This window comes from Carassius gibelio, chromosome B8 (genome assembly GCF_023724105.1).
Source record: "Carassius gibelio isolate Cgi1373 ecotype wild population from Czech Republic chromosome B8, carGib1.2-hapl.c, whole genome shotgun sequence".
Lineage (NCBI taxonomy): Eukaryota > Metazoa > Chordata > Actinopteri > Cypriniformes > Cyprinidae > Carassius > Carassius gibelio.
In genome coordinates, this window is record NC_068403.1 from 26,988,571 (window position 1) to 27,003,098 (window position 14,528).

General features: G+C 36.2%; 1 protein-coding gene across 5 annotated transcripts in view; it reads right to left on the reverse strand.

The window, feature by feature from the left end:
- Positions 1-126: 126 nt before the first annotated feature.
- Positions 127-14,528, reverse strand: part of espn (espin) — a 67,786-nt gene continuing 53,384 nt past the window's right edge. For 4 of the 5 annotated variants that reach the window (XR_008154741.1, XR_008154740.1, XR_008154743.1 and 1 more), the window contains 2 exons: positions 1,844-2,515; positions 127-1,713 (listed from right to left, as the gene is read on the reverse strand). Coding sequence is in view for 1 of the 5 variants with exons in the window: in XM_052562901.1 (XP_052418861.1) it covers positions 1,566-1,713; positions 2,436-2,515 (228 nt within the window). In the remaining 4 variants the exon portion in view is untranslated. The remainder of the gene's footprint in view (positions 1,714-1,843; positions 2,516-14,528) is intronic. The other variant, XM_052562901.1, reaches the window with a different exon arrangement.

Here is a 14,528-nt window from a genome sequence, read left to right on the forward strand (position 1 = left end):
ATGTTAAAACATACCATGAGAAGAACAGTTTACGCATGAGCAACTGGCCTGTCACTTGATATAATCTAAAATGTTTTGGTTGTGTTTTTGTGTAATGTGTATTAACTATTTCACTGGCACAAACTGTTGTTTTGATTTTTTATTACATTACCGTTGCAATTGGGAAAATGAAAGTTTACAATCGTCTGCCTATGAAAGCCAGGCTGAAACCAGAAAACAAAAAACCAACAAAAAAAAACATGTAACTGACCATGATATTATTGGCCCATAAGAGTTTATAAGTATTTCTAAATGGAGTAATTATGAATAGAAAATGTTCTAATGGCAATGACGTTCACATCTTTGTTTACAGCATCATTATGGCATCTGATAAACGAAAGCAGAATGTTCCCAAACTCAAGGAGGACCATGCTTATCACTTATACACTTATACAGTAGTAAAGAAAAAAAAATACTATACATAAACTCTACCCATTGCACAGTGACTGACACAAGATAGACAAATTACGTTTATATGCATGTGTAAATATGCACACACACATATACTTTCACACATGCACACACACACACACACTCACATACAGTTTCACATCCGGCACTTCTCTGATGTCTAGTTACTCTAAATACATTAACAATAAACAACAAGCTACAGTTGCCCAGCAGAGAAGGAAAAGACAGCTTCATTATTGGGGAGCGCAGCATGGCTGAATACACTGTCATGGTTTCATGACACTTTAATTGACATCATTTCCCCATCAATGTCCCGTGTAAATCTCAGCACAAAGGGTGACAGGTTTTTTTTACTTAGACCATCAGATGCAATAGAATATTAAGACATTGGCTTTTCTTGTGCTCTTATGGGTTTCACTTTAATTTCATAATGTGTTTTCGTAGGTGGCTGTTATTATCTAGATCTGAAATACATTCTGAGTTTGTTAGCTATAGACTATTATAAGTTGTGCTCTCTGACGCCACCTTTTGGTGAAACATGTATATGTACAGTGCAAAGAGACTACTGGTAAACTATTTCTGCATTTGTTTCTACATACATAATGTATCATTTCCAAATTGCATTTTTTATGTGAGAAACATAGATGCACCATAACACAAAGCGTCACTTACTTTATGTAAGAATACATTGTGCCATAACACCTGTTCAGGACTATTTTAACAGATTACATAAAGTAAATAATAAAAAAAAAAAAGGTTTCAAGCAAAGTACATGTGATTTCCTTGACATATATTTTCTATTTATAATTGACAATATTACTAGAGATTTCAAATGAGATGTATAACAAGCGAATGGATCAGGTGGGGAATGCTGCAAATGTCTGGAAATGAAACAAATGACTAACAATCTTATGCATAAGACCTGACCACAGTAAAAACATTAGTTTGATTCATTTTTTTTTTCTCTTTAACGGTACAGTGCATCTTCAGAGCTCAGACGAAGCGATGCAGAACGCTGTCTGGTGACCCACGCGTGGTCTGTGTCTAAAGGGTCTGGCAGACTCTGGACAGTGTCCTACATTTATACGAGCGGGGAGGGGGTGACTGGGAGTTTACTACTGTTTCGCTATGTCGCCTTTCTTTAAAATAATCTGCCGCTGCCACGGTGCCAGCTTGGTTTCGTCATAGCCCAGCGTTCGTAGTCGCTCCAGCTCCGACTTCTCCTCGCTCTCTTTTTCCATTCGCCGCTGCTCTTCCTCTTTCCTGCAGGGAAGAGGAGAACAAAGAAACGGAAAACTAGGTACATCCATGTTTTTGATATCATGCACATGAAAACAGTCAAAATGTCAGAAATAGGAGCTACTTCTACAACTATCACTAGTCAGTGTCTTACCTTTTCTGTTCCCTGTCCATCCAGGAGTGAATAAAAGAAACAGAGGATTATTGGTATATGTATATGTTTATATTTTTGTAAATTTGCCTACAAGATTAAAAAAAAAACACTAAAATGGGAAATACAATTTTACTTACGTCTTATCACTTTGGTATTATAATCCACACAAGACAATGAAAGTAAAAGACAGAAAATTTACAGATTTGCATGGAAGAAATGTCAGGCATGCTAAAGGCAGTTCTAGTTATGAATGATATAAACAAAGCTGGTTCTCGTATATTACTGATAATTGCAATACAAATAATATTACTGGTGATATTAGTATTAATGATATTTGAAACTGGCAAGGACAACAAAACAAAGACTTTATTTTAAAGGTTATGTTCATTATTCAAGTTAAACATGGAATTGAATTATAAATCTGCCACATATACAAGCAACTTTACCACAGTAGTAAAACTATAATGTATAGAAAACAGTCAAACTTGAGGTTGACGGTTGAATCAGGTTTGCAAACAATAAAGTGTAAAAACACAGGGGACAGTAAGAAGCAAACAGAAAGACTAAAGCAAGAGCTATGGCTTTAACTTACTTCTCTTCTTCCATCTTTTTCTTCATGATATCTCTCCTCCAGGCAGGCAATGAAGCCAAACGGGCCGCCTCTTCTTCAACCTGACACACACACACACACACAGAAGAAGAACAAATAGCTGGTGATGAGACCAGAATACTGTTTTTTTCACTACAGTAAAAAAAAAGGGTATGAGTCTTTAAATACAAACCACAAAACACTGTAGTGTGAAATAAAAACCTCTTTAATCGTGGAATACTGGAAACACTGAAAAGGTGAATAATTATTTCATTTGTCTGCATTTAAATAAAGAACAAAAATCTTATCACTGTATAAATAAACAGGATATCACTTCACAGGCCTACATGGAAAAAAAAAAAAAGATAGTTTTTATGATTGTTGCAATGTGTACTGAACATATGCACAATATCACTCTTGCTTAATTGCAGTTTTGGCGTGTTATATTTAGACTAGAGGTGGACTCAAGTGCTCCAGGGCAAACATACTAACACCAAGTCTTTGAACAATGCCATTGAGCCAAACTCCTAAAATGTAGACAGTTTCTGCCTTGAGACAGGTAGTGTAAGAATGGTGTGAAAAGTGATCTACTTCCTCCATTCGATGTAACTATAGCCCAGCGGAGGAGGTGGCCTTCTTCAGCTTCTCATTTCCCCTCAGCGCAGATCCATTACCTCAACTGCTGCTGTGAAGCCCCATCACTGGTAACAGCCCGAGTCTCTATGTAAACTAATCTGGGTCTTAATATTTCATTATTCCCCTGGGAATTATATGGCAAAAAAAAAAAAAAAAAACTAAAATAAAATAAAATAAAATAAAAATAGATGGATGAAGATTTTAGGTAGATAAAGGGCGTTTAGAGAATGCAACTAGGAATGATAAAACACACTGATGGCATTTCTTGCCATATATGAATCAGATTAAGCAATTAGGTTTTCTTCCATTAATGCTCCCATTAATAATGTATTACTGCAATGATGGGTAGGCTCCAGATTTTGACTGATAATTAAACAAATTTTAAATGACGTTCTGTATCAGCTCACACAAAGGTATTATCTATCCATGAATAAGGCTTTACTAAATCTATAGATGCAAAAGACAATCCATTGTTTTAGAGTTATAGTTGAAAGGTTTGTGAAAGTTACTAAAAATATATACGGACCGCTGGATCATATTAAATTCGGATTAAAATATTTGAAAAGTAAGTCACGTTACAGATCGCTTTCAGTTTAAGATCTGAATGTTATCTCCCAACAGGAGAGGTCGCTAGTTTCCAGTCGCTCCTCGTGTTTATTTCAGCGTAGTAGGACGTAAAATCTAATGTAAACATTCACTGACATTAGCAAACAATAAATGAAAAACTGACAATGAAAACTATTTTTTTTGAGGCAAGATGGTAAACAAAATATCTTTTGAAAAAGTTCAAAGGAATACCCATATGCTTGGATTATTTGGAAATCTGTATTTTTATTTAAATCGCCATCAGACCAATGCTCGGGGACGCCAGAGTTGCACTTGCCTCAAATTTCAGAGGTAAAATACATTGTCAACAAAAGCTTTTTGTCAAATGCATGACAGAAATGTTTGCATTACACTATGTTGACAGGATTTCCACAGGTTCTTAAAATGTCTTCAGTTAAATTGTTTAAATTTAAGGCCAGGAAACTCTTAAATGAAAAAAAAGTCTTGATTATAAGAGTTTTTTTAAGACAAGAATTGCTATATGAATTAATATGATGATTAAACTACAAAAGGCACTGAATAAACTTGAGTGCTGCTGCTTTGTGTACTGAGGTTACCGAAGAAACCATTATATTTCTGCTGTTCTGAAAGCGACACCTGCTGGCAGAGAACGAATGTGCTGTTTCCAAAAGCCCATCTGCTGTTTTTGCTACATATCTTTAAATGTGAACCAGTGGATTGACAAAATGCTAATGCATTATAAAAATATTATCAATTAAGTTACTAAGATATATTCATGTAATTTAATATAATAATTGTTTTATAATAATTGTCTAAATGAACATAATAGTTGATACTTTTTACTCATCCCTTTTGTTAAAATTTTTATTTTTTTAAAAAAGACTGAAATGTGAAGTGCAGGTCTTAAAAAGGTCTTTAAAAGTCTTAATGTTGATTTTTAAAAGAATGTTTGTTTTGAGAATGTTTTGTAGGCCAAAAATAAATAAATAATTGAAATTAAAAATAAAAAATAAATAATTTTGTTGCAAATTTACAGACAATGCAATTCAGATATTTACATTGGCTTGTTGCGGTAATATTGCTGTCAACTGACAACAAAGTTTCCAGTCTGAATAAGAATAACGAAACAAGTTTTATAGTTAATAAAATCTTTAAAAACAAATTACATTAATTGAACTGAGTAAGAGTTGTAAAAGGTGCGTGGACGTGGATTAAACGCTGCTAACGTTAAACGCTACTGAAGTGTTTTCTGGTGCGTCCAATAACAAAGATAACACGTCAGGAGGAGCATCGTACATCAGCAGCGTCACTGCTACAAATTCGAACTGACCCTCTGATGTCACATGGATTACTTTGATTATGTTTTTATTACCTTTCTGGACATGGACAGTATACCGTACACACAGCTTCAATGGAGGGACTGAGAGCTCTCGGACTAAATCTAAAATTTCTTAAACTGTGTTCTGAAGATGAACGGAGGTCTTACAGGTTTGGAACGACATGAGGGTGAGTTATTAATGACATAATTTTTGTTTTGGGGTGAACTAACCCTTCAAAAATCTGGCCCCTTGGTATAAAGAAGAAAAAACTGCTGGCCATATCATATCCATATCATAGTTGACCATCCCTGATCTATGCATAACAGAAAAATATTCTGCTAAATCTTATGAAAATTATATATTTAAAGGTGCCATATGCAAAATTTGAGGTAAAAATATCCATAACATGACCTACACGCATCAATAGAATGAGAAGAAATAAGGGCAATGATGTCATTAAGAAAATGTCAAGTTATAGTGCTGCAGTTTCGGCCATGGGAGGCGGTATGCAGGCAACATAACCACCAGCCAACCTGCAATACACGAATAACTCGCACGTCTTGTGGGTGTACTTGAACCTGATGTCAATCATGTGGAAAGTACAGCACAGTACTTCATTTCAGTTCAGGGAAGAGAGAGAAATTATGGCTCAAGCCCTTGGCAAGAGACCACCACCCGCTACAGGGAAACAACCGCGCTCAGAATCACAAATCAAATCCGAGAAAAGGAGCCGAACCAGAGTAAACATCGGCACTGCTTTTAATTGCTGGAGACAACTGATGGACCTCAAAGAAATGAGGTTCGACTCTGAACTTGCAACATTTCTTTTGGATTGGTAAGTAAGATGCTGTTAGTATTTCGCTAGAAGTTTGTTTTATATGTTTGTGTATTTGTTTTCGGGAAGTTATAACATAGAAATGTATCGAAGGCTGTTCGATAAACGTGGTAATGTTAGCGATGGCTAACCGTAGCTGCGTTTGATAATTAGCTAGCTATAACTTAACGTTACCCATTTTATTATATCATAACTAACCTGCTCTGTCTAGTCTGTTGGTCTCCGTGTCCTCTTTGCTTCGTGGTTTTTCTGTGCGTGAAAAAATTTATGTGTGGCGTGAAAGCGTGTGAAAAGAGTAAATTGCGTGTGTCTCACGGTGAATGCTTGAGAGTTGGAACATTAGTTCCCAAGCAGAATAAAGGACAGGTTGATTATTGCTGTTTAGCGTTTGTATTAATCTATGATGTGTCCCTGTTTGCATATACAAGGACATAAAAAATAAATTAAAAGTGATACGTGGACCAAGGTGTCTGAGATTGTTCATTTTAAGTAAAGGATCATAATATTTCGTCCACAACAATATTTAATGAGGTTATAACTCCTTGTGGTTAGTCTGCACGAGATCAACAAGCTTGTTTGCTTTGCGGCCGCTTTAAATACAAAATAAGCATTCGATCTACGTTAGAGCGTCTGAGCGCTCACAAATCTTTCTGCAGCATCGTGAGCAGAGCGGCAAGAGCGATTTTTGACGCTCTAGACGCCGGCGGTGTGAACGCACAGTTAGGCTTCGGCTATGGCTGTAGTGTTGTTGTGAAGGTAGGGGCGGAGCATAGAGACTATGCCGTTTCTCGTTTGTTACTCTAGAGTAGACCAATTCACTTTATTGAGGCATATTGCCCCCATCTGGTATGGAATGTGGAGTATGACTTGATTTTTTTTGCCAAACATTACAGATGGCACCTTTAACCAAAAATAAAAATTTTGCATTAAGAAAAGGCAGCCTTTTTTTATGGTATACTGTAGCATTGTATTTATGACTGTTTCCCCCAAAACTGTGTATATATATTTTAGAGTTTATTTGTAATTCTCATTAGACTCTTACTGATGAATACTATCTGGACACAATGTTAGATAGATAGATAGATAGATAGATAGATAGATAGATAGATAGATAGATAGATAGATAGATAGATAGATAGATAGATAGATAGATAGATAGATAGATAGATAGATAGATAGATAGATAGAGTGTAAGGGTAAAAAATAAGCTTCATTTTCTTTTGAAATTAACCCATTTGGTTACGCTTTATTTTAAGGTTCAATTCTCACTGTTAAGTAACTATTAACTGCAACATTTGCCACAATGCAGCAGAACAAAGTTTTAACATTTCCATTTATTTTCCCACTTTAAATTCTTTCAAGGCTGGAGATGATGGAGATGAAATCAGACTACTGTCCTGCCTTCTTAAGGAAATGGCAGCTAAATGCCCTCTAAGACACAGCTTGAGCTTGACTCCAGGAATAGCTTTGATGCCATAGTTAACTCTCTAATTCTTATTTAACTCTTTAGCTAATTAAGTTCAAGGAACCTAACTAAAGTTCATTATTTTTAGAGCAATAAATTATTGTACTAAGAAATACTATTAAATGGAAACAGTGGCCTTTTAAAATATTCGTTCTTATAAAGGTGTTCAATCATTTTATTAATAGTATAATAGGAAATCACAAATGAAATGAAAGTGTCCAATCATAAACTTTAGATTTATTTAATTTCATAAAAATGTCTCAAAAACGAACAAACCATCAAGCTGACACTTCAAACGTGGCTAGACAGAAAAAAAACTGTAACAGCTGAACAATATAAACGTCAATGTTAGGTGTACAAAACAAAAAGAAAATAACTCATAACTAAGAATATCAATGGCAATAAAAAAATTGCAGTTAACTTCTTATCTGCTTTTTAAAACCTCTTAAAAACAAAATTGCCAAAAACAAATGGTACCAAAAGACAATCAAATTGAAAGATAAACAAAAGGTCATTGTTGAATGAATAAAGGCATTGATTATGTTCAGAAACGAAAACAAAACATAATTTCCAAATAATTATGCAACATGCAGAATAAACCATTTAAAACAGATATAAAACATATTTTAGCGGTAATTTATGTCTGTGATCCTCTCAATTGTAAGTTATACAAATAAAGAATAATAGTTCAAAGTAAAAAAAAAAAAAAATGCCTTTTAATAAATGAATCTGAAAGAATTAAATTAATTTAAAGAAAATGGTCAGAATACTTTAACATTTAATTTGAAGAAAATGTATTTTGTGCTTCATTGATGGATGATTTAAAGCACTTCGAACAGATAGATATAACTGTTCAAATGAATTAGCACACTTAAAGCCTGTGTTTTTTATTCGACTGTTTGAATCAGTGAACAGCTGATATTCTGCTAGAAAGACTGTAAGCTTTCCATCACTTCACTTTGTGATATGTAATGCTATGATTTCTATGCATTTGTTGTTTTAGCTGCATTATAGCAATTTACAAAATGAATACATATTACACAGCTTGCAGCTGTTTTTAGGCTTTTCTTTGTCTCTGTGTATTTGCGTCTCTAAAGCTTTTCAAGGTTATTAAACATACATATTTGATTCAGTATGATGCTATTAACTGGAATTGAGTGCTTCTTCTGACATTTCTGACAACTGCTTGCTGAACAGCTTAAAGCATCTCCTGATAATTGTGTTTCCTCCTTCAAATAAGTTGACCTGATAAAGTCAGATATCAAACATCTCAGCCTCCTTCTCTTTCCAGAAGGCGAAGCTTCGATCAATGTATCTAATAATTTCCTCATTGCTAAACTCTTTAAGTTCGTAGATAAGCTGGATTGAGTCCTCATTGGGCTCCTCTTTAATATGTTCGTTCACACTATTAATGCATGGGTCTAGTGTCTGGGGGCTTTCCGCTGTTGCGGTTGCTTGCGGTACTGTGTTGTCTGACTGTGCTGCATGTGGTGGTTGAACTTCGGTACTACTCTTCTGTATTTCCGAATCATTTATAATAGTCTCAGCTGAGTTCTCAGAAGTGCCCTGCTGGCTGGCTGTTGCAGAGTCGTCGGGGTGTTCCTTAGGGACTTCTGGTGGTGAAACACTTGGGAGATCTGCATCAGCTGGAGAGTCTTGCGATATGTTTACGGATGCCTGCAGAATCTCTGGAGGCAGAATGAGTTCAGCCGCTTCTAGTAGCCCACCGCCCTCCACAGAGTCACCGAAATACTTCACCTTGATATCTTCGAAACCATCCGACCAGTCGCGTTTCCCGCTCTCAATGCTCTGCATGACATCTCGGTGGAACTGGCGGATCGCTTCCCACGGGTGACTGCCCAGTCTGTCAAACATCTCGTAGCAAAGCAAGTGGCGGAACTTACGCTCAGTTCGCGACATGTTCATCTCCAGAAGCTGGAAGTAGCCTAGCATGAAAAGGTCAAGGGTTAGACTCTCATACTGAACTGGAGACCCATTGATGTGGGGTAGGAAGTGCTCGGGCCAGTAGATCATCTGAGCTCGACTGAGTCTGCGGATTTGTCGCGTGGGCACCTGGCTCATAATGGTCCTCCAGTGGCCAAGAAGATTTCCCACCACCTGTCTCTGTTTCATGAAATACAACAGCTGGTCATCTTCCGTTTGCATGGTGCCCTCGGGCTTTGCCAGGTGGTGATAATACAGGGAATGGGAGTCATTCTCCTCAACACTCAGAGTCTTCCCTCTTCCTGAGCACTTATAGGCCTCAGTCATTGTGTACTTTCTCCAGTGCTCCAGGAACAGAAACACAATCCTCTCCTTGCGCATCTCGATGCACTCCTGGACGTAGCTCAGGTCCGTTTGCACTTCTAGACTGCGGGTGAGATGCTCTGAGGTTACTGGATTCATAGGGTGCTCGGAGGTTACTGGATTCATAGGGTGCTCTGAGGTTACTGGATTCATAGGGTGCTCGGAGGTTACTGGATTCATAGGGTGCTCTGAGGTTACTGGATTCATAGGGTGCTCGGAGGTTACTGGATTCATAGGGTGCTCGGAGGTTACTGGATTCATAGGGTGCTCTGAGGTTACTGGATTCATAGGGTGCTCTGAGGTTAATGGATTCATAGGGTGCTCTGAGGTTAATGGATTCATAGGATGGCCATGATGCTCTGAATCAGATGATCCAGGCCCAGTGTATGTCAAAGGTACATGGGTCTGCGTTATAGGTTCCTCATTCACAAAAGGTAAATTTAAATCTTGATCTATCGGTGACCCATCTCCGGCTTGCGAGAGGCTCTCACTTAAAGAGAACAGCAACTCGTCCTCCAGGATGGGCTCTGATGGGTAACTGCATTCACTAACCGCCGGCAAGGACCTCGTCCGCTTGTATATGCGGTTTGTTTGGTCGCCCTCATACTTTGACTTGCTATGAACTTCATAATTGGCCTTCAGGCTCTTCACAGACACGCCACACTGCTTAATCTCCTTCTCCACCTCCTCTCGAGTGGAGAAAGATTGCGATCGGCCAATATTCCCAGAATTTGAGATCCCTGTCTGGTCTTTCCCACTCTTCAGGCCTTCGTATGTATATCCTTCATTGATCAGTTCCAGAATATCAATCTCCTTCCCACCCAAAGTGGCGAGCAGAATGGCCATGCTTTTGAGCAGCGTGGAGATCTTGCTGCACCAGGCAGGCAGGTCTTCTGCTTGCCCATGAACCTGTTTGGGGTTGACAGAGAAGTGGTCTTGGTTCAAGGCTGCAGACACAGGTAGGAGTTGCTTCAACTCTTGCTCCAGCTGCTCCAGATCTTTCTCCACCTCTGTCACTTTGTGCATGACCTGGAGGTTCTCGATCTGCTTCTCAATGCGGATGAGGTCGTCCTCTGTCATCAGTTCTCCAAATGGACCCAATATAGCATTGTGCACGTGTGAATAATGCCAGTCTTGGGCTTGATAGTATCCACTGGCAGCAAACTAAAGTAGGTTCAGAGGAGGATACAGAAGGGAACAAAAACAGAGGTGGGGTGCCCTTCAGCCTGTGGATCCAGTGCGTTACATACACGCCTTTAGAGCCTCTTCACCCCAAACGTTTCAAACTTTACATGAATTTAGTGGTGCGATGATACTGGCTTGTTTTGACTGAGTTGACTTTACTTGCAAAATAAGCTTCGGGGGAATAATGTACAGTAGCTGAGTCTGGAAAGACTACTTGTCTCAGAAATGTATTGTATGAGTCTTTGCAGGTATCTATTAAATATGTGACCCTGAACCACAAAACTGACAGTTTGAATAGCTGAATAAATAAGCTTTCCATTGTTGTGTGGTTTGTTAGGATAGGACAATATTTGGGCAAGATACAATTATTTGAAAATCTGGAATCTGAGGATGTAAAAAATTTGAAATATTGAGAATATATCCATTAAAGTGGTAAAATAAAGTCCTTAGCAATGCATATAACTAATCAAAAATTAAGCTTTGATATATTTACAGTAGGAAATCATCCTAATGATTTTTGCCATAAAAGGAAAATCGATAATTTTGACCCACACAATGTATTTTCGGCTATTGCTACAAATATACCCCATCAACATAACTTTTTGTGGTCCACGGTCACATATATAAAAACATACTCTGGGTTGTTTTTAAACAATTGACTATGGACACCAAGTGACATGCTGTTGAATTAAAATAATAATAATAATTTCAAGCAATCCTCGGTTTTTAAAAAGGAGCATGAACTATATTCTCAGTAAAATATTTAAAGTGGACGTAAAGGCAAGCAGACCAGTGCATTTAAAAGCTCTTTTATTTTTTTTATTTTTTTGTAAAAGCACTTGAATATCTCATTAGTTACTATTTGAGCTGTGAAGATGCCTAAAATGTCCTTTTTGAGTCGGGACTACTTTGAGTTACGAGTTACCACCAGAATAATATTTGTGGATAGACAGTGCAAAACTCAGCTTCATGTAAATACGTTTTGTTTATGCATGGAGATGATATGTTATGTCTCTTGGTGATATGCTTGTGTAAATATAAATGAAACTAAGGTTACATTTTTTTGTCATAGCATGAAGATTTTGTATAAAGAGAGGGTTGGTAAGCAATTCTTTAACCACACAAGAATGTTAAAGACTTATGGATATAATACTGAAACAATGTGATGTTAGCCACTTGTTTGCTAGTCTTTCATTATAAGTGTATTTAAAGTAAGTGTTTTAGATTGTAATTGTATTTACAATATGTTCTCAATCAGTTTTTTTTTTCAAACTGAGTTCAAATCTAAATTGAATTCCTGTGATTCCACAGCCTGCCAGATGCTGTCCATTTAGACATTCATTTGAAAAATGTACCCAGAAGTTTCCTTTAAGTGTGAAATTCATTTATACTTTATCTGATGATTATATTTAGCTCATGTTTCCAAGGGACTTGACTATATGCACATGATCTAAAATAATGAATAAATAAATACTCAGACCCTTTTAGGACGTTAACGAGATGTATGAAGGTTTAAGAAAAAAATAAATGGCTTAATGAGTAGAATGAGCAAGACGACCAGCTGCACTTCATGCTGTAAGCTCCAGTTGCAGTGTGAAGGGGCTTTGCATCACACCACTGAATCCCCATGTAAAAACTTAGAGCTGTCATGCACCATCGCCAGTAAGCCACATTCAACTAATTCTTCCTTAGTAAATGTCAAACCCACTTAGGCTTGTCTTGAGATGGTCACAACAGCCCCAAATTAAACACTGCATCACTCAACACAGAGTAAAGGAAAAGCCAACCAAATGTCACACTGCAAAACACCACACTATGAATCCCTGACCAAAACTAAAGATTGAGTTTTATTTTTGGCTTTCAGACCTCGGAGACTTACCATAAGCTTGAAACCTTGTCTGAGCAGTAATATTAAACTCTTAATGGTGTAGTTTTACAAATCAGACCCAACTGTAAATGTAACAACTGTGTGTTTGTTTTACCCACCATTTAACTTTGCAGTCAAGTACATGCCAGAGGGACACATCGATGTGTTCACAATAAATACACACATATGATAGAACAGAGTAGACAGCAAAAGGGATTTGGTAATGCCATCTAAACAAGAATAAGCAATCTGGCCTATTTTACTGGAACATGACCCTTACGAAAAATAACCATGGTTTTATTATAGTAAAACTGTAGTAACCCATGGTTTTTTGGCGTATTGACTGCCATTTGTAAAACCACAGATTTACTACAAATACCATGGTTAAACTATGGTTAATATAGCAAAACCATGGTTAATTTGTGGTTACCATGGTTTAACTACAGTAACTATGGTTTTTTGGTTTTATTTGTAGTAAAACCATGGTTAATTTTCGTAAGGGGAAGTCATGAAAAACAATGTTCCTTGTACAAAATATGTGCAAATATACTACTCTCACAATAATGTTCAGTAATTGACAAATAATATCTCACCCCAACACTAATTCTCCATCCTTGCAACTATTAACAACACATTTTGGTAACACTTTATAATAACTGGACACTATTAATCATTAATTAAGCATTAGTAAACAGATCATTCATAATTTATAAAGCATTAATAGACAGTAATAATCAGTTTATAAATACAGATATAAATGCTTTATTCTCGATTTAAAAGCATATCTATAATGTGTTATTTTCTTACTTTATTCATGATCAATTTATCATTTCTCAATGAAGTATAGCATTATTTACAAACCAGTTATTTAGGAGTTGCCAGTGATTCATAAGATCACAAGAAATGTAGTAAATTCAGGTAGTTATAAAGCATTTAGTAGTGGTCAGTTAACTATTTATGTGAGCTCATCTAAAGTGAGGACTAGTTATGCCTTGTAAAGCATTTATAAAGGATATTTAAAGGCTCAGTTATCTTCAAAACAAAAAACAGAAACAAACAACACAGTGATACAGAACATAGAAATATTAACAGCCTTTAAATCTCATTTGTAAAAGCTTTACAAGGCATAAATAGTCCTCACTTTAGATGAGCTCACAAAAATAGTTAACTAACAACTACATATGTTTTATAACTACCTGAATTAACCCTGAATTACAGTAGAAATACATGTTAATAAACCATTTATTAACACTATAAGTAACTATTACTATATGTCTGAATAAAAAGATGTATGAATGCACATTTAAATAGTTTATTAATCATGTACTTACAATTTCTAAGTGATCTTATGAATCACTGGCAACTCCTTAATAACTGGTGTGTAAATAATGCTATACTACATTGAGAAATGATAAATTGATCATTAATAAAGTATGAAAAAACAATTATTAAATACATTATAGATATGCTTTTAAATCAGGTATAAAGCATTTATATCTGTATTTATAAACAGCTTATAAATGTATATTAATGCTTTATAAATGATGAATTAAATGTTTCCTAATGCTTAACTAATGATTAATAGCATGCAGTTATTATAAAGTGTTACCCACATTTCTAAGATTTATGTGCTGACAAATACATGCTAATCCAAAAATGTATTTATGAAATAATTCAGAGCTGCATAGATGTTTGTTCATTCACACCACACTGCTTTAGTTACCCTCAGATATAATACACTTATTACACAATTTATCATTCATGTAGAAGTGAAAGATCACATGCATAATTTTTTGCAATTAGTAGCTCTTGCATATATTTTTTTTAAACAGAAATCTCCATGCAGACACCCACTGCTCCACCATCCTCCATGTAGACAGATCAAAGCTCAATTTCACAGCTATAATTTAAATTT